The sequence below is a fragment of the Podarcis liolepis genome (assembly GCF_965112155.1).
Source record: "Podarcis liolepis genome assembly, chromosome: 2".
Classification (NCBI taxonomy): domain Eukaryota; kingdom Metazoa; phylum Chordata; class Lepidosauria; order Squamata; family Lacertidae; genus Podarcis; species Podarcis liolepis.
Genome location: NC_139555.1, coordinates 7,519,711 through 7,540,923, shown reverse-complemented (window position 1 = coordinate 7,540,923; position 21,213 = coordinate 7,519,711). Strand labels below are relative to the sequence as shown.

The 21,213-nt window shown below is 47.0% G+C and overlaps 1 protein-coding gene across 1 annotated transcript in view; it reads right to left on the bottom strand.

The window, feature by feature from the left end:
- BIN2 (bridging integrator 2) overlaps window positions 1-20,855 on the bottom strand; it is a 53,273-nt gene extending 32,418 nt beyond the window's left edge. Inside the window, exons 1-4 of the mRNA XM_083484652.1 lie at window positions 20,460-20,855; window positions 9,561-9,641; window positions 7,645-7,699; window positions 5,367-5,461 (exon numbers count right to left, since the gene is read on the bottom strand). Coding sequence (XP_083340778.1) covers window positions 5,367-5,461; window positions 7,645-7,699; window positions 9,561-9,641; window positions 20,460-20,573 — 345 coding nt within the window. The 5' untranslated portion in view covers window positions 20,574-20,855. The remainder of the gene's footprint in view (window positions 1-5,366; window positions 5,462-7,644; window positions 7,700-9,560; window positions 9,642-20,459) is intronic.
- Window positions 20,856-21,213: the final 358 nt, after the last annotated feature.

Here is a 21,213-nt window from a genome sequence, read left to right as displayed (position 1 = left end):
ACATTTCCCAGAGAGAACCAGTGGAACTGGTGAACAGAGATGACAAAGATGCAGAGACGCTGCAATCTGTTTCTCTGGAGGAGAAAATGCAGAGGGAGAAAGCTATGAGAGCTGAGGTCTGCATGTTAAGAGCAGGTGTTCATGCTAATTTGCAACATCACCTGAAAAGCATTGAATCTGCGTATGAGGCCTGGCGAGTGCTAAAACATCTGTGTGAAGACTCAGCAGGGGGCCAAGGGCAGATGGAAGCTGAAAGCCTAGAGATGGCTGGAGCCCATGTTCCTGATGATTTAGCCTCAAGGAGTGCTAGTGAGCAAGTCGGGGGGGCGGAATATTCCAAAGGCAAGTTTGAAAAGTTTTCCACTGTGCGTGCTGGAGTGGAGTTCAGAGGGGGCGGATCTGGCAAGGAGTGCTTTAACGGAAGAAGGAGGGCCAAGCCAGCTGAAAAGAGCCCCGGGCAGTGTTTTTCCACTGGAGTTCGTCTTTGCTACGTGTGTAATGCAACGGGACATCTGCGTCGAGATTGCCTCCACCGGAGCAGAGAGGCAAGGCAGGATGTTGTCAAGGTCAACTCTCATGGGAACCAGTCGGGTTTCCATGGCAACCGGTCTGGAAAAACAACCAGGCGTGGGACTGAGGCTGGTGGACGTGCCAGATGCCAGGAAGAGACGTATCAACTCACGGCCAGTCTTGCTTTGTTTGAGCAAGGCTGTGGGACAGGCTCAGAGCTTTGTTTTGTTTTAGACTCTGCAGCGAACTGCAATTTGATTCCAGAGACCCCTGCTGTCGAGATGTGGAATTGCAAGGCAATTCCGGCTGGGAAAACTGTTCTCTTTGCAAATGGGCAGAAAAAGAATGTAACTAATTCTGTACATGTGCATGTGTCTGTTTTACAGGAGACGTTGGAGTGTTGTACCGTTCCTGGGATGCACCACTGTCTTTTATCTGTGCCTTATTTGCTGAAAAAGGGGTTTAAGGTTTGTTTCGAAGATGCTGTTTGCACAATCTCCAAAGGAGGGAGGATATTTGCCAAGGTTAAAAAGGGGCAGAATGATCTCTTTATTCTTAAATCACCTCTGGAGGGTGAGGGAAAGGTTGGGAAAGCACAGGCTCTACGTGCTGAAATCAAAAGCCATGTGTCATGTGTCCATGCTTGGCATGCACGAACAGCTCATGGTTCTTTAGAAGAACTACAGGTGCTGCCTGAGGTTTCCAAAGGTTGTCAAATTTCAGAATGTGGATATGCAGTGAAATGTGAAACTTGCAAACTGGCAAAGGTAAAAGGATGCAGTTATCCAAAAGTGGAGAGGGTAACCACAAGACCTTTCGAACTGGTCCACATAGATTTGTGGGGTCCTGTAAAGGAACCAAGTCTGGGAGGGGCCAGGTTTCTGCTGACGATGCAGGATAATTTTACGCAGAATTCCTGGACCCACGGTCTCAAATCCAAGGATGATGCAGCACAGCTGATCAAAGGATGGATTGAGGAGGTGGAACAAAGGTTTTCCACCAGAGTGCAAGCTGTCACAAGTGACAGAGGAGCCCAGTTTACAGGTTCTGCTTTGCAGAAGTTCTTTCGCAAGAAAGGGATACGTCACTCAGTGACTTCACCCAATCAGGGGGGGGGGTGGCAGAGCTGAGACGTCAGGCTCTGGTTAAGGCTGCACAGGTGATGCTGGCAGATTCTGGGTTACCTCCAAGGTTTTGGCTGGAGGCAATCAAGTATGTGGGCTTCACCTGGAATCGTACCTACAACTCACTGGTAGGTGACACACCCTTTAGGTTGTTGCATGGCAGGAAACCCCAGATTCATTTTTTGCGTATGTTTGGGTCAGGTGCATCTGTGCCGGTACCTACGGCTTTGCAGGGGCCAGATGGATCCAAGTTCCGGAAAATGATCTTCTGCGGGTATGAGCCAGAAGCACGTGCATGGAGGTTTGCATTTCCATCAGGTGATCAGAGTAAGGTGCTGATCAGTAAACACGCTGAGTTCTATGAGCAGGATAAAAGGTCAAAAACTGCTGTCATGCGTGATGTGCTCTCAGAATGTCTATCTGATTCTGAGGAGGAAAGGGAGGCAGAGGCTGATCCCGGTGATGAGGGCCAGGTCCAAGATCAGGATTCAGAATCCGATGATGACGATCAGGTAACTGACCAAAGTCAGGAACAGGAGGAGGTATCGGTAGTTTCTCCACAAGATGTTAAGAGAACACCCAAAAGCGAGCCCAGTTCTCCTGTGAGTGTAATGGAGAGGATTCGAAAACGCTTTAAGTCAGAGGGGGAATCCCGTGATGCTGAGGACACATCTCCTGGTGGCAGTGAGTCAGAGGTAACATCTGAGTTTGTGCCCAGAAGGTCTAGTCGCACAACAAAGGGCGTTCCACCTGAAAGATACCAGGCAACAAGTGCGTGGGCAAGATTCACACAGTGTGATTCTGGGAGTGTTGAAGGGGTTCAACAGGTGCCTGGGAAAGATGCCGGGAAAGGGCACAAGGCAAAGGGGAAGGTGTTGAACTCAAAAGGGTCTTGTCAGAATGTGCGGCAAGGGGGGGTGTTGAGTTTGGAACTTAACAGGTTAAGTTGTTCCCATGATGCCACACCATTCTGACGTCAGCTTTCGAAGCTGGGAGGAGTTTGGGAGGAGTTTGCTATTCTCACTCTATGCTGTGAGGGAAAAGAAGCAGCTTTGTCATGGCTGCAAGCAGTCCTGGTTTTTCCGGAGATTTGTTGGAATAAACGACTGTAAATAGACAAACCTGTACTGTGTGTGTTTGTCTGGAAGCTAAGCCAAGCTACGTGACAGTTTTCCACCGCTGTGTTAAACTCTGCTGAGGCGTGACTGAGAGCTGCGGAGCGAAAGTGTGCCGGGCGGCCATAAATCACTAATTGAGGATCGCAAATCAATTAGCGGGGGTCACGTCAGACCAATAAACTTCAAGAGGTTTGACGTAAACTTGCCTTACTGGTGTGAGCAGGAATTATGGGAAATTCTAAATAAAAGGTGACTATATGGATTAGGTGAATCTGTTTGCTGGTCCGCTGTTGCCTTTCTTTTACTTATTTCAGGAGAGGGAAACCAAAGCTTTGTCTCTACATATATATGCTTCGTTACTCAGTGACTGTGAAATCAAAGGGTGAGTTGCATGTGTGAAACAGTTAAATTCAGAAGAAGGCATGATAACAGTCAGAGGCGCCAGGCATCATGTTGAAGATCTGTGTCAAAATTGTTCCTTTAAAGTAGGACTGCCAGAAGTTTGAAGAGGTCCTCTCTATTTGTATAATTAGTTGATTGACTGTATGTTAGTCCAGTGTTTCCCAACCGGTGTTCCGCGGCACACTAGTGTGCCGCGAGACGTTGCCTGGTGTGCCGTGGGAGGGAGGCGGGCGAGGCGGGCGGCGAGAGGCGGGGCGGCGGCGGTGAGGAGAGGCCGCCCAGCGCGGGGCTCTCGTCGTCTGCCTGCCTGGCTGCCTGCGTGGCGCTGACGTCATGGGGCTGTAACGTGCCCCACATAGGCACACGCGGGGCGGCGAGCTCCCTCCCTCTCACATCCCATCGCCGCTCGCTTCGGCCGGCCTACTGGGCTGTCGCAGGCGGAAGGCCTGCGCATGCGCGAGGTTTTCGCGCCTTCGGGATTCCCTTCACGCCTTCCTCCTCCCGGGTCCTTGAAAGCGCGGGAAGCGGCAGCGCGAGACCGGCGTTGAGCCTGGTAGGTATTGCGCTTGCCAAGGCAGTCATTTGGGAAATGAAAACTTGCAAAGCAAGCAACCAGTTCAATCTGAAGTACGTGTATGCTTAATATCCTGTATCTGAAACCTGTTCTGCCCCCTCCCCCACACTTGGTGCCATTTTCATCTACACATGCAGCAGAGTAAGTTGACCCAGAATAGTACCAATTCAGATGGCAGATGGGAGAATGACAGTGCTGAATGCTTTCCCATGTAGAACAGTCCCTGCAAATAAAAACCTAGCATATTTGGAAGAGGGATGCTAGCCTAACCATTACCTTCTATGCTGTTACTATTTTTTTATTTTTTTTACATAAGTAAAAAGTGACCTTTCCCCATCTGGCATGGTGGTGTGCCTCGAGATTTTTTTCATGAAACAAGTGTGCCTTTGCCCAAAAAAGGTTGGGAAACACTGTGTTAGTCAATTAGTGATTAAGTCTGCAGATATCTGCAGATATGAGATAAAATGAGATAAAAACATGAGATAAAAACTCTCTCTTTTTTAAAAGAGCATACTCTCTGCTGTTATAGCCTGTGACAACAAGCACTCCCTCTGCCTCTCTCACACAAGAGCAGATAACCTCTTTTTAAGATCTTGCTTGCCAACTGTTGCTGTCCTAAGCAATTGTGTCATGTACAGACCTAAGACTAGTCCAGCAGATATTTCTAAAGTTTCTCCTGGATCCACAAAAAAGAAGCTGAGATCTGTCCAGCCCAGGGGTCAGCAAACTTTTTCAGCAGGGGGCCGGTCCACCGTCCCTCAGACCATGTGGTGGGCCAGACTATATTTTGAAAAAAATAATGAACGAATTTCTATGTCCCACAAATAACCCAGAGGTGCATTGTAAATAAAAGCACACATTCTACTCATGTAAAAACATGCTGATTCCTGGACCGTCCGCAGGCCGGATTTAGAAGGCGATTTGGCCTTAGTTTGCCTACCCATGGTCTAGCCCTAGTGAAAAGGAAACAGCAATGATTCTCACCTCTACTTCCTGCCTAGGCAAAGCAACAATTGTGGGATTATCACATCTGTTTTGGCCCTTATATTGGGCTAAACCACTCTTAGTTAGTCTCCCACAAAGAATCTCAGGAACTATAGTCAGATATTCCTCTCTTAGAATCCCTACCTAACTCTGCTTTACGGAACTATGGTTCCCAGGGAAGAGAGAATGATTGATAAACTAGTTTAAATCTGAAGCTATACCTGCAATCTTTGCCATTTGCAACAAGGGTGGACATTTTAAGAAGATCAGGCTCGAGTCTGGTGTCTTGTAGGCTGTGAGCTGGAGAAAGCCCTGGCTCAAACTATGCTATGAGCTATGAGCTCACTAGGTGGCCTTGGAGGAGTTGTTGTTGTCTCAGCAATCATCTGGACATGGAAGGTAGTGCATGAGCCTCTTAATCTCAGGGTCATGGGTTTGAGTTCCACGTGGGGTAAAAGATTCTTCATTGCAGGGGGTTGGACTAGATGACCCTTGTCCCTTCCAACTCTGCAATTCTATGATAATACTGTTCTGTCTTCCAGGAAGGTTGTAAGATTAATTCCAACACTTATGTAACGTTGTAGGAACGCTCATTTTTATTATGAAGTAAAATATGTCCTCGATAACTGGGACTAACAAATGTGCCGCACTCACCTGCACAATGGCTTGCAGTTTTTCATACCCATCCCACTCCTCGCTGTAAATTTCCTGCAGAGTTTCAGACACTTTCTTAGAGCTTTCGTGCATCACTGCAAAGGGCAAACAGCAAGATTGATGACTACCTCTCAGTCGTCATTATCAACCCCTGGCCAAGTCAACATCCCCACTGCTGACGGGAATTACTTAAAATATTCAGTCTTCAAGCATGACAGCTCTTCAACGGCACACATTGTTTGTGTGCTCAGTTCTTCCAGGTCCCCATGTGGTTGTTTTAAAATCAGGTTACTGGACCCACCTAACCCCTCTCTCCTTTCGGACAGCTTTGTACAGTGAAAATAATATCCGCTAGCTGTGATAAAGAGAGGGAATGGCAAGGGCTTCACAAAGGCATGGTGGTGTTTCTCAACCTCATAGGTTAAAACCTCACAGCTTAAAAAAAAATAATCTGGCAAAGATGAGCATAAATTGTGGGAGAGGAACTCTATCAGGAGTTGACCAGGTACTTCCGGTTCACTGCGGAGGTTAATGATGGTGAGCTCCGTGTCGTCCAGGCAATAGAGTCTTGGGGGTGATTGCCAGGGCTCGGCGCACCCCCCCAAACCCCCATTTTGTTATGTTGAAATTGTTAATAAAAAAACTTTTTTAAAAATGAGATAATAATAATAATAATAATAATAATAATAATAATAATAATAATAATAATAATAATTTATTATTTATACCCCGCCCATCTGGCTGGGCCTCCCCAGCCACTCTGGGCGGCTTCCATAAAAACCAAAAATACAGTAAAATATCACACGTTAAAAACTTCCCTGAACAGGGCTGCCTTAAGATGTCTTCTGAATGTCAGGTAGTTGTTTATCGCTTTGACATCTGCTGGAAGGGCGTTCCACAGGGCGGGTGCCACTACCGAGAAGGCCCTCTGCCTGGTTCCCTGTAGCTTTGCTTCTCGCAATGAGGGAACCGCCAGAAGGCCCTCGGCGCTGGACCTCAGCGTCCGGGCAGAATGATGGGGGTGGAGACGCTCCTTCAGGTATACTGGACCGAGGCCGTTTAGGGCTTTAAAGGTCAGCACCAACACTTTGAATTGTGCTCGGAAACGTACTGGGAGCCAATGTAGGTCTTTCAAGACCGGTGTTATATGGTCTCGGCGGCCGCCCCCAGTCACCAGTCTAGCTGCCGCATTCTGGATTAGTTGTAGTTTCCGAGTCACCTTCAAAGGTAGCCCCACCAGATCTGTAGTAGAATGGTTATAGGAAGTAGTCTTATCATGAGTCAGAGCATTGATGTATCTAGTTTAATACTGTAGAGGTTTCAACCTTTTTGAGTCTATGGCTCCCTCCTACATCCTTTCTGTGGCACCCCTGGGGGGTTCAGGAGCCCAGTTAGGTCCCCCCTTGCCTGCAGAGCTGGCAGCCTCTCACCCTTTTTTGAACACCCTCCCTTGTGGAGTGTTCCCTCAGCCTCCTCTCCCCTCTCCTTGGGAGTTCTCTGGGCAGCCGCTGCCGCCGGCCCGGTCTCTGAGCTGCCCCCTTTGCCCCAAAGAGAGGTGCCTCCTCACACCACCCCACAGGCACCTGGGAGTTGTCTGTCCATCATTCCCAACAGCAAGGACTGGTGGACTGGCTGGCTGGGCTCCCTCACCCACTTGTCTGCTTACTCCAAGGCCACCTCAGCTCCTGGCAACCAGCACCCTCTGGCCAGCCCCAGAAGCACCATTCGCCTGGGGAGCTTGTAGCCAGGGCTGCTGCAACAAACAGCCGTGAAAGCCTTTGGGAGGCAGAGACACAAGAGGGCATCAGAGGAGGGAGGGAAGGGGAAAGGGACAGAGGCCAGCGTTGACCATCATTCAAGGCACCCCAGGGTGCCACGGCACCCTGGCTGGAAACCACTGCTGTAGACACTGACTAACATCTCTTCAGGGTTTTAGGCATTACCAGTCATAACCTCCCAGTCTAATCTACTTCTCAGGGCTGTTGTGCAAGGATAAAGGCCCAAGAGATGTTGCCAGGAGCCACTTGACGGAAGGGTGGGATAATTTTCCAGTTTTGGAAAAATGGATAGGTTTGGAGAGGAGCCAACAGTAAGTGGAGCATCTGCTTGAAAAAAAGTATCTTGTCAGACAATCTCGCTCTCTCAAGATGGCAAAACTGATGACCTTTCACCAGAGAGGCAACATCCTGTGAAGCAGTTGCACCACGAAGGAACTGCCTTAAGGGGTGGCTGCCGAGGGCTGAAAACGTTACAGGTATTAAGACTTGGCTTTCTGTACCTTGCACAGCACTGAGGAAAACCTTAAGGTCCTTGTAGAGTTTGTGACCTTCAGCCTGGGGGCACAAAAACAAAGTGAAAAGGGAAGAAGTCATTGCGTCAGATGTTTTATCTGTACATTTCTGCATGCTGCTCCTATTAGTTCATTGAAGAGTCAGACACGACTAAACAGTTAAACAACAACAAAACACAAGGAGGGGGAGGGAAAAAAACACCATATTTTTCGCTCTATAAGACGCACCAGACCACAAGATGCACCTAGTTTTTGGAGGAGGAAAACAAGAAAAAAAATATTCTGAATCTCAGAAGGCAGAACAGCAAGAGGGATCGCCGCGCAGTGAAAGCAGCAATCCCTCTTGCTGTTCTGGCTTCTGGGATAGCTGCACAGCCTGCATTCGCTCCATAAGACGCACACACATTTCCCCTTACTTTTTAGGAGGGAAAAAGTGAGTCTTATAGAGCAAAAAATACGGTAACTAAAGGCAGAAGCCTGTGGATTTATGGGAGCGGTACCATAAAGGCAGGACTTCAGGGCCTGAGTCCAGAGCCCTCATTCAGCAAAATGGACAGAAGGGTCTCCAAAGGCAGCAGGGTTACTTTATCACATTTTTAAGTAGGCGAAGGAACACCATCGAAAGACAGCCGACCACCACCGCCATAACAGTGTTACGCCCAGAGTCTGAAAACCACCCAATTGCACCAGTAGTAACACATATTGCCATCTAAACAGTGGAATCCTGTAACCCTAGTAAGTCCACTGTCCAAAATTACCAAAGCGCTCCATCGCCTTCAGGGTCTTCATAAACATCACACCTACTGTTGGGGCAAGATTGACTGTGGGTCTGTGTATGTGTGTGTCTCCTCACAAGGGTTCTTTTTCAATATAACGCTTAATTCCCCTTCTTGAGTATCTTTTAAGAAACCCAAAACTTCATAACTAGCTTTATCCTCCATCTATAGACACCAATCTTCAGGAGACTGTGCCCTATATATTTCAGTACAGTGGTACCTTGATTCTCAAACTTAATCCGTTCTGGAAGGCTGTTCCAAAACCAAAGCGTTCCAAAACCAAGGTGCACTTTCCAATAGAAAGTAATGCAAAATGGATTAATCCGTTCCAGACTTTTAAAAACACCCCCTAAAACAGCCATTTAACATGAATTTTACTATCTAACGAGACCACTGATGCATAAAATGAAAGCAATAAACTGTACTGCAGTCACACAATCAATCAGTCAGTAGCTGAACTGGGTTCCACACAGTCACAAAAACAAAACAAAAAAGAGCCACAAAAACAAAAATGCAAGGTAAATAGCGAAAACAGACAGACCTCAGCATAACAATCAAATCAGAAGTGTAACACTCAAAACGGAGCATGTTTGGCTTCTGAAAAAGTTCACAAACCGGAACACTTACTTCTGGGTTTTCAGTGTTTGGGTTCCAAGTTGTTTGAGAACCAAGCCGTTTCAGAACCAAGGCACCACTGTAATCCATTCTTTTTCCTTATTCTCTGTTTCCACCCAGGAACCCACGGGAATGTGGAGAAGTGGCCTAAGCAGAGTATGCTTTATGACAGCAAATTTAGGGCCAAACAAGTCTGTAGACTGAGGCTTGCCAGAATCTTTCATGGCTTGCCTAACCAGAGGGCCTATAACCAGAGGGCGCAGTAGAGATGCTTGGTCTTACAGTGTTTCTCAACCTTGAGTCTCCAGCTTGTGTTGGACTACAACTCCCATCATCCCTAGATAGCAGGACCAGTGGCCAGGGATGGTGGGAGTTGTAGTCCAACAGCACTGGAGACCCAGGGTTGAGAAACACTGCGAGAACATGGAACAATCCTAAAAATATTACATTCCCCACTACCCCCAAAGTTTCCAGAAAGCAGGGAACAGCTCACTCTCTCGTGTGCAATACAACCTGTTGCTGTTGGAAATTGTATGCGCCCTGTTCAAACTGCTCATCTTTTGTTTCCACCGTTTTCCCCAGTTTCTGCAAAACCTACAGTGACAGGGAAATAAAGAAAGATTGTACAGCATTACAGCGCAAAGCATGTAACTTTACTTGAGCAGTTAAGGCGCAAGACTGATTTTTAAATAAATGCTCCATGGATGTTCTGTTTCCCACGGTGGTGATCTTCAGTCAGTCATCTCTCCCAATGGTTAGGATCTCATAAAGCAAAATAAAGGGCAAGATTTTAAAATATGCTTAATAAAATAAATAGCCTGTGGGTTATATTAAGGAGTGTTGCTCAGTAAGGCTTCTGTCTGGGTAAAATGAAAAGAAACTACAGTGGTACCTCGGGTTAAGTACTTAATTCGTTCCAGAGGTCTGTTCTTAACCTGAAACTGTTCTTAACCTGAAGCACCACTTTAGCTAATGGGGCCTCCTGCTGCTGCTGCGCCGCTGCTGCACGATTTCTGTTCTCATCCTGAAGCAAAGTTCTTAACCTGAGGTAATATTTCTGGGTTTGCGGAGTCTGTAACCCGAAGCGTATGTAACCCGAGGTACCACTTTATTTTCAGCGAGGGTGGGCGAGGAGCTGTGCTAATAGTTGCTTGTTCCAAATGGTAGGCCGTCAACTGCTGGGACCATCCGTGTTGGTGACATCATGCAAAACAAAGACACCTGTGCAAAACCTTTCAGGGGGGGGGGCACATGCTTTCTACACAGACGGTCCCAGATTCAAACGCTGGCAGTTACAGGTAGAGGAAGACCACCCCCCCTTCCTGAAACCTTGCAGAGCTGCTGCTTGTTGGTTGTCAGCACTACTGAATTAGAAGGATCAGTCACCTGAGGCTGCTTTTTGCATGTTCTTCCTGCTTCAGGTGGTGCCAACATGGTACCTGTGAGCTCACCTGTATCCCCAGAGGCTGTCCCCAGCACCTGGAGGGTCAGTCCCTCCCACTGCTGAAATTAAATCTTTAAAAAAACACCACTGTAACCAACAGAATAGGCCGCAGGTCATGTGTGTGGTGGCCATGACTATTTTGCAAATGTGCCCATCAGCAACCCATTTTCCTGCATACCACTTTCTTGAGGGACCTTATCAAGCACCAAGAGCCAGTGTGGTGTAGTGGTTAAGAGTGGTAGACTTGTAATCTGGGGAACCGGGTTCGCTTCCCCGCTCCTCCACACACAGCTGCTGGGTGACCTTGGGCTAGTCAAACTTCTCTGAAGTCTCTCAGCCTCACTCACCTCACAGAGTGTTTGTTGTGGGAGAGGAAGGGAAAGGAGAATGTTAGCCGCTTTGAGACTCCTTAGGGTAGTGATAAAGCGGGGTATCAAATCCAAACTCTTCTTCTTCTTCTTAAAGCACTGCAGGACAAATGTTCTTTGGCGAAGCTGCGGCCTGGAAGTAGGCCTTCACCTTCTCAGCGACTTTTAATACCCTCGGCCATACACTAGTGGTCAAAATTGTGGAAACCTTTTGGGGAAAGTGTATTTCTGAGGTTTGATGGCTCATAACACCACCTTTATTTGGAGTAATACAAAAAAAATATCTATCTATGAAATATAATTTAATGAAGAATGTAATGCAACTAAGTTTGTTCAATTACAGTGGTGCCTCGCAAGACGAAAATAATTCGTTCCGCGAGTCTTTTCGTCTTGCGATGTTTTTCGTCTTGCGAAGCACGGTCCGTCGCAACTGCGCCTCTTCAAGCGGCTTTAAAAAAAAGCGCAAGACGTTTTCGTCTTGCGAAGCAAGCCCATAGGGAAATTCGTCTAGTGAAGCAACGCAAAACCGAAAAACCCTTTCGTCTAGCGAGTTTTTCATCTTGCGAGGCATTTGTCTTGCGGGGCACCACTGTATCTGTATTCTATCAAAAGTTATAGCCAAATAACCAGAAAAAGGAAGCGCAACTTGCTAAGGTTGATATGCCGAGCTTGTCTTCATTTGAATGTAGCCAATGAACATGAGTGTTTAGAGAGCCAATCAGGTGATATGAGCCATCCAACCTCAGAAATACACTTTCCCCAAAAGGTTTCCACAATTTTGGCCACTAGTGTAGTATCCTTCTGGGCGTCCTTGCTATGATGGGGGTTGTTTTGCAATGGCTCAAGTTTTCAAGTTGCAGTGAGGCCTCAGAAGGTAGCGCTTGTGCTCATCCCTTTGGTCTATGGCAGGGGTCCTCAAACTTCTTCAGCAGGGGGCCGGACCACTGTCCCTCAGACCTTGGGGGGGCTGGGCTATATTTTGAAGGAAAAAAATGAACGAGGGACGATGAGCAAAAGGGCTCCGGAGAGGGGCTGCTTTAAATGGTGGCTGCTTGAGAGGGACGCTCAGCCAACTGTGGCTCCTGTGTCTTGCAAGCGACAGGGGCTACTGGTGGCGGCGGAGGAGGGACGATGAGTGGTGTGCGAAAGGGCTCCAGAAAGGGGCTGGCAACAACAAAGCCCAGCCCCTTCCTCCGCTAGGCAGGGCAGGGAGAAGCCAGGAGGAGGGAGGAGGCACCACCGCCACCATGTGAGGGAGAGGGAGAGAATGTGCATGCTGGCGTTGGAAGACACAAGATTTACCCACTCTGGAAGAATGGCAAATGAAGATGATGGATTATATGGAATTGGCAGAAATGACTGGCAGAATCCGAGACCAGGGAGAAGAAATGGTGGAAGAAGACTGGAAAAAATTTAAAGACTATCTGCAGAAATACTGTAAAATTAATGAATGTTAAAATGATGTTGGACTGAAAATAAGTGGTTTTGGTATTAAGGCTAAATAAGAATATGTAAATATAGATAGTTATATGGATGAAAATTTATAGTTATAATAGGTTAAGAATATAGAGTAAAGATAAATGAAAGAGGGTAAGGATTTGCTGAAAGGACTTTGTAAACGGGAATACAAAAAGGGGAGGTGTGAGGAGGTCAAGGAAATAAGCAAATGAACCTAAAGATATTGAAAAATGGATTATTTCTTTTTTAATATATATTTTTTTCTTTTCCTTCCCCCCCTTCTTTTTCTACTTTTTTAAATGTCTGGGTTTTTTTGTATTTTTTATTACACTGTTTTTCTTTTGTGTAAAATCTCAATAAACATTTTATTAAAAAAAAAGAGAGAGAATGTGCATGCTGGTGATCCACACGCTGGAGATCCACGCGGCAATTCCCGGATCATCCGCGGGCCAGATTGAGAAGGCAATTGGGTCTGATTGCCGACCCATGGTCTATGGGGTCCTGCAGGGTTCAATTGTGTCTCCTATGCCTGCAGGAAACCTCAGAGAGAGATCGCCTGGGAGAGTGCGTGGATTTTCAGAAGGCTGTCAGTGTTTATTAGCCAGAGTCATGCTACGGTTACAGTCAGAGGCAGTGTGTTTCTGAAGACAGAGGTATGGGCAGTGCTATTGTGCTCGGCTTCTGCTTGTGGGTTTTTCAAAGGCATCTGGTCAGTCACAGTGAGAACAGGATGCCGGACTGGCTTGATCCATCAGGCTCGTCTTCTGCTCTTGGGTCTGCAGTTGGTGTAACGGAATAGATTGTATAGCTGTGGAGCCGCTGTGCATTTCCACAGACAAGCTGTGTTCGGAGACCAGGGAACGAGCAGACTGTCCCCATTCCTGCAGCTATTGTGAAGTGTACGTGTGTGAGGAAAGGAAGCTAATTTTTGCACACCCAGTTCCACTCCCCTGACAGTACTGAGATGATGTTCCTACGAATCTCCCAGCTTAAAATAATTGTGCAAGCCGTAACAACCCCACAATGCATTTGCTGGCTTAGCTAGCACTTCCTTTTTGCAGGAGTGAATGTTGCTGGGGGTGGGGGCGTGGGCCTGACACTGTCATCAGTTAAAGTTACTATATCAAAGAAGGAACGTGCTTGTGCCGGCTGCTATGTCAACCCACGACTTAACAGTGCTTTCTCCCACCATGTCAACAACAGCCTCTCCAGGCACCCAGGGCTAGAATGTGACTGCCTTCAGAAACATCCCCTTTTTTGCGGTTTCCTTCCCCTCCCTGCTTCCATCTGGTATTTTCAATTATGATTACACAGAAACCAAACAAAAACACACACATGCACTCATCTTCCTATGAGGATTTCCTTCAGCATTTATCAGGACCAACAGACTGGTTACTGGGAGGGTCAAAGGAAACCAACCGGTTTAGCCCCACCCACACAAAATGTATTTTTAAAAATTATTATTATTAGCCTTCTTTTTGCCATAGCAACTCAAAACGACTTACTAAAAATGGGGGGGGGGACACATTAAAACTCCCCACCCACTCTAAAAGGCCATAATTAAAAGCCAAATGCCTGGTGTAATGGGTATGAGTTGCTCGTGCGTAAACTGGTGCCTTTCTCGGTTAATTTGCCTTGTTAAACCTTTCTGACTGCACAGTCCCTTCTCATCGTGGCTGCCTCAGTCACTGGCAGAATCCGTCAGTGGGCGTTTCTTGAACCTCTTCCAACATAAAAGTTGTTTGACACCCAGTCTCCTCCTCCTCTCGCTGCGCGGGAGTCTTCTGCGCAGGGAAGGCGTGGGTAGCGGAGGACCTGGGCTCTCCTCACTGATGTCCAGTGAAGAGTCCTGGAGCCCTCTCTCCAATTCCCCCATCTGCCTCCCCTTCGCCTCTCGCTCCGATGTCAGTTCCCTGACACCTGGTTAAAAAGGAATGTTTTTGCCTGGCTCCTGAAGATATGTAACAATGGTAGCAGGTAAGCCTCCCTGGGGAGAGCATTCCCCTAATGAGGAGCCACCACTGAAATGGCCCATTCTCTTGTTGCCACCTTCCGGTTGTCTGGTAGAGAGGAAGGGTCTCAGATAATGATCACAGGGTCTAGGTCAGTTCACTAGGGTTCTCTTTGGACTTGGCAGGTATATAGATATAGCAGGTTAGCCCCAAAAGAACACAGGAACTGACTTTCTGGAGCTGAAAAAGGTCCCATTAGGTATGTCGGGAAAGATTGAGGGCACAAGGAGAAGGGGACGACAGAGGACGAGATGGTTGGACAGTGTTCTCGAAGCTACAAACATGAGTCTAACCAAACTGCGGGAGGCAGTGGAAGACAGGAGTGCCTGGCATGCTCTGGTCCAGGGGGTCATGAAGAGTCGGACACGACTAAACGACTAAACAACAACACAACAGGTATAGAATTCTGTTTCCAGCAGTGGCCGGACATGTGTTTCTGCATGCTCACAAGGCATGAGGTTTCCTGTTGTGTCTGTGGCCACAGCAGGCCCCAACAGAGGCCCGGTGGCAGAGGTGCAGGCCTTGGTGGCACAGCAGCATGGGAACATACACACCCATTGCTGTGCCATCATGACATCATGATGTGATGTCATGATGGTGTGGCATGGAGTGCGCATGCAGGGCACCCACAGTTTGCCGGCTGAGTTGGCTCCGCCATCCTTTGGCCTGCCTCTTTCCCACCAGCCGTCCCAAGTGGAGTTCCAGGTATGTCTCATAATAGCAGAAGTAAGGCATGCTCAGAAGTACCAGGGATAGAATTCAGAGAAGCTGCTGCATATGCTTTAGCGGAAATTATAATGACAGCGTGGGTCTCCGGGTTGCAACCTGACAAACCTAATCTGCGAATGCTCAGTAGGGCAGCCAATACTTTTTAGCACGCTAACAGAACTGTCACCTGGTTTTGTGGCTGAGAACAAAACATGTAGCTTATCTGCTGTTTCCCACAACCCTGTAGGTGTAGAACAATGCTAGAATCACACCGGCTGAGAAAGCAACAAATCCCACAGGCAGCCAATGAAATGTCTGCCAACGGTTATGAGATCCATGGTTATTTGTTTCCCAGTCTAAGTAGCAAACTTTGTTGCACTTGCAGGCTATGCCGTTTGGGCACATGACTCTCATGGCTTCCTCCAAAGGACTCTACAGTAGCTTTGGAGAGGCTTTAACTTTAGGAGAAACTTCCTAATGATATGATCCATTTGACAATGGAACAGATTGCCACTGGAGGTGGCTGGCCCTCCCCTCTTTGCTGGAGATGATTATGCTCAGGTTGGGTGGCCACCTGTAGCATAGTAGTTGCATATTGCATTGCATATTCTGCACTGAGCAGGGGGCTGGGCTGAATAATAATAATAATAATAATAATAATAATAATAATAATAATAATTTATTTATATCCTGCCCTCCGCAGCCGAAGCCGGGCTCAGAGCGGCTAACAACATTAAAAAGATACAACATTCTAAAATCATTTCATTATAAAATCAATTCAAATTGAATTGAATTCAAATTCAAATCAGATTGAATCAGAATGACCTCTAAGATCTCTTCTGACTGTAATTTTGTTCTTAGCTCCCCTCGTGGCCCCGGGGAGAGGGAAAGACCAGTTCCCCCGCAATTTAGTCATAACTTGTCTTCTCGCAGGATGGCAGGGCATTATGATCAAATGCCAAATGGCCAAATCATCTTGTTCATTTTTGAAAGGAACCTCCCTTTTTTAAATAGTGCAACGATGGGGACGACGGGGAGGCAAGGCTAGATTTAAGGGCAAACCCAGGTAACCACTCTACAACTCGGAAGGCAGATTTTGGGAGGTTCTATTTCTGGTTGAACCCTAGCACAGCATTTCTTCTTGGATCCATTAAGTGGCAGTAGGTAAACAGACGAGAGGACAGGGCTCTAGGGAACTCCACTGGTCTGGCACATGACTAATACATGGAGAAAAACACGAATGTTCAATGCTGCACTTCTAAAAATAATATTTAAAAAGCAGTCAGTCAGTGTGAAGCCTCCCAGGGGGAGGGCAAGGTGCAGCTAAGCCAGCTACGATGTGCATGCCTGTCACTTAAATTTCCAAGTCTGGAACACAGCCTGAGAATTAATTGTGAATACCCAACTGTGTCCCCAGCTCCATACTTCTGTTAGAAGCTGGTGAATGCCCAATTTCAACTAAAGTGTGGTGGGCTGCCCTAAAACATTGGCTCAGGATTTCAGTGCTTGATCTAGGGAAGGGTTTGTACCAACACCTGACCATAGGCGCCGACTCCATGGGGCCTGAGGGGGCCCGAGCCCCCTCAAAAATTCGTTTGGGGGGGCTCTGCCCCCCCAATAATTTAAGAAAATTATTAGGTACCTTGCCAAAAACCACGCAGGGGACTCCGGCGCGCGCCTCCCAAAGTGACCGGAAGCTCCTGAGAAGGGGCGGGCAGGTCGGTCAGTCAGAGGAAGACCCCCAGCGGCGGGACTTTAGAAAGGAATGGAGCCGCGGGGCCGAGGAACGGCGTATTCGTCGCCGGCGAGGGACCGGGGTGAGGGGAGAATGGAGGGGACGGGAGTTCCCGCCGCCGGAGCGGGGCTTTTTTCCTGGGTTCGGCTAAGGTGATGTTGGTAGGAGGGGGTGGCCGCCTCCCGGCGCGAAGCCTGGGGGGGGCAGGCCGGTTCTTGCATGCAAAAGCACCACTGCCATCCTGCCGCCAGTATGGACCCCGGTATGGGCCCCCCCAATATTTTTTATAAGTCGGCGCCCCTGCACCTGACCAATGAGGAGTTTGTCAGCAAATGGCAGAAAACCATGGCTAGAAAAGCCACCTCTATTGTTCTGTCACCCCCCCCAACTTTATTACCTGGGTTATGAAGGCGCCCTAAAGACGTTAAAGCAACGATTATGGGATAATGCACACAGAGACTTGCGATCTCGATCACACGCAGTCTGTAGACTGCTGGCAGTAGGAGTTCAATATGGGTATGTCTTTAAGTTAACATCTTACATTAAAAACCTGACAGTACCAAACTATCGAAGGCTTTTCACCAAAGCCAGACTAAATGTCTTTCCTTCTGCAGTGTTGAGAGGAGTTCCCTACCAGGACAGACTTTGCTCGTGTCCTCAAGACATCGATTCCATAAAACATATTTTGCTGCACTGTGCAAAATACGAGCAAGCCAGGGCTGAACTGATATTATCCTTGCTGGTACCTTTCCCGGGAAAATCAGAGGCTCACTACGTCAGGTTCCTATTGGAAGACCGGACAAATGCTAGAACATTAGCAGTGGCAAAGTTTTTATCGGTGGTTGCAAGAACCAATGATCCCTATCTTTTGAACAAAATGCTTGTTTAACCTGGAGGTAGGCTGTATGAATTGTGCATTGCTTTATAACAATTTGTTGGGTCTCTGAACCGTAATAAAGATTGATTAGTGCATCCTGCAAGTGAGACCTGCAACAAAATGCTGCAGTGCAGAGAGTGCTCCTGACCTGAATTTCGCCAGCCAAATCCCTTTCCCAGATAACTCCCTTCCAAGCCCACCCAGTTTCTGATTGCTCCTTCTCAACAGTCAGCCAGCATTCTGTGCTTACTCAACATACTCAGTTTTCATTGGGCTGTTTTGAGGGTTCGCCCTTCCCCTTGAGGGTTTTTCCAGAACATTTGTACTTCTGCAAACCTGAGCCTACTGCCGCCTCTCTCCTGTGCAGAGATGGTGCCGCCTTGCCTACATTATGATCCGGGGTGGGAAAATCTGTGTATTTTGGTTCCTCTACGTTTTTCTTGTTCCAGTCTCAAATTGAATTCTCTGCATTTCTGCATTAGTTTGTGCAGTTAGTGAAATCCCCCCATATGTGCATTTTAGCCTGATAGACACATTTTTGAAAGCAACGTCCCCTAATATAATGCATTCTATATCCACACATTTTGGTAATATGCATTATTTGGTTAGAGAACTGCATTACAAATGCTGGAGAACTGCGAACTTTGAAGAGCAGCTGTGTTTCAGTCTGCAAATTGTTCTGGAAAGTGAGAATTAGGTACACTCACACTAAAATCCAAACCAAACCGATTTTTCTACCCCATTCCTAATAAGGATCTACACTTGGGGGATGAGCTTTTAGGTTCAGTTTGGTATTAGAGATTCAGGATCTAAATTTAATCTTTCGTGTAATCTCATGTCTCTTGGATTCAGGTTAAACCTTAGTAATGACATGACCAGGTCATTTAAACCAAATAATGGCTGTTCTGACTACTCAGCCACCGTCTCCTAGACACCACAGGCAGAAGGCAAGTTAGGTGAGAAAGCAGACAAAGGAGAAAGCTATGTAGAAAATGTCCTACGTAAGAAATGTCCTTCTGAGTAGAACACACTACTGTGCTTGATGAAATTTGGCATGGCTGGCAGGTGTCAGATAAAATCGAACCCGGGGTGTATAGGAGGGGAACCCCAACATTATGTGTTACATGTTTTGAGGCCTTTGTAAAGGAAGAGAGCCACGCTTAACACAAAGGTTCTTTCTTTGAAAATATGACTTTCTGTAAGCGACTCAACACCCCTCCCCTAAGATTTCTCCCTGTCCAATGTTTGTGCCAATGAGCAAACACTTGACCTGCCTCATACCTAAAGTTATTGGGCACACAACTAGGGTTGCTATGTTTCAAAAAGTAAAATCCCCCAAAATAGTTGAGCTGTTTATTTATTTAGGAAATGCAAAACGCAGCTGTTTCCCCTGCTTTCTCCATCGCGTTGCCATGCATCTGGGACATTCAGCAAAATTCCCCCATGACACCATTTTTACACCCGAACACCAGGACATGTTAGGAATTGTCCTGACTTATGGCAAGCCAACACACGACAGAATTCTGTCCCTTCTCACAGAATTGAGGCAACAGCTGCTCAGCTATAACTATACGAAAGAGTCTAATGTTTGTAACGGCGACTATATAACATAGGAATGGTGGTTCAAGCAAAATGACAAACCATTACATTGGACTCACCATTTCATACAGTTATTCGTACAATGAATGACTGGAGGAAAAACCCATCTTTATCAGATATTTATATCCAGTGCTTTTTTCTGGGGGGATGCAGGGGGTACGCATACCCCTAAACATTTTGTGAATCGAAGTTTAGTCTCATTGAAGGGCAGTATTTCCATATGAGTAGGGAAATGAGAGTATCCCAAAACATTTTTTTAAGAAAAAGCACTGTTTATATCCTTTTGAAAGAGGGGACAAAAGACTGGTTAAAGCAGGGGTTGGCAACCTAAGACAACAGTGGCCCATGGGGTTGTTTAACCGGCCCTCGAGCCACCCCTGAACCGAGCCGCCTGCTCGGCGAGTCCCTGCGTGCTGCGCTAAACTGGCGCAGCGCAGCATGGGGACTCGCTTCCACGGCGCTGGAAATCGTGTCTGCACAGACACAGGAAATCTCAGAGGCGCGTGATCTGGCCCACAGAGGGAACTCCACTGGAGTGAACAGGCTCAGGTGAGGTAAACCTTGCTGACCCCTGAGTTAAAGTACAGTGGTACCTCAGGTTAAGTACTTAATTCGTTCCGGAGGTCCATACTTAACCTGAAACTGTTCTTAACCTGAAGCACCACTTTAGCTAATGGGGCCTCCCGCTGCCGCTGCGTGATTTCTGTTCTCATCCTGAAGCAAAGTTCTTAACGTGAAGCACTATTTCTGGGTTAGCGGAGTCTGTAACCTGAAGTGTTTGTAACCTGAAGCGTATGTAACCTGAGGTACCACTGTATATGTGTGTGTGAAGACACCTAATTTACATTAAAACAGTTTTGCGTACCTTATTGCAACACAGACCAACATATAAGGCAGGGGTGGAGAACATTGTAGGGAGCCCAACAATGTCTGAAACAAACTCACAGCCCGCTTGGCCAGTGATCTGGAATGATGGGAGTTGGAGTCTGGCAACATCTGAATGGCCACACAGGTACCCCACCCTGATGTATGACATTCAAAACTTGACTGAAACAATCTGGACAAGAGGCAAGGAGCCCCCCTTCCCCTCCTCCCAATTTTGTCTAATCTCTGCTTTCTGAGATACATTTTTGGAGAAGTGAAAGAGCAGGCCATCTATGCGCCCCTCCCAAAGCGTTACTAAAGTAAAAGAAACCTCTCTGTCACGGTACCTTCTCTTGGGCTCGGCTGAATTGCTTTTGGACCCGCTTCGCAAACAACCCAGCGCCTCCAGTCTTGCCCTCTGCCATGGCTGCGTCTAGTTGTGCAGTTTCTTTTTTCAGCATCCAGTTGTGGTTTAATTCTTTCTTCTTCTTCTTTTTTTAACTTCCGTGGAAGGAAGTTTAAGAAAGGGGTGTCAGCTGTCACCAGCCTTGGCATCCGTTTAACCATCAGTTTTGGGGCGTGTGTGCCTCCTCAGCTGAATGCTGGGTAAGTGAGGCTTTCTTCACAGGAACAGAACAGCAGCAACTTGTTAAAATCGGCATTTCATCCGTTTCAAAGTTATTGTGCAATTCTGAGACCGTGAGGTACACTCACATCCTCTTCTTCTGCAAAGCAAGCGTTCTAATGGCTGTTTTACTCTCGGATATGTGAAGTATTTTGAAATGGATGAAGTGCTGATTGAAACACGTTTTATTATTGTGCGATATGTTGCAATCTGCCTTGTGGCCTTGCAGTGAAGACCCTGGGTTTAAATGCTGGAAAATAAGGTGGAAGAGAAATGACTCGCTAGATCAGGCCAAAAAGGTCAAATTCTGGATAGGGCTTTGTGTCTAGAAATGTCTCTCAGTGCTTGCTTGCTTTATTTATTTATTTCCAAAAATGTTTCAAAAGTGGTATAGGACAGATCTCTCTCTCTCTCTTTCTCTCTCTCTCTCACACACAAAAAAACAAACACATAATAATTTTTTTATGTTCATAGTA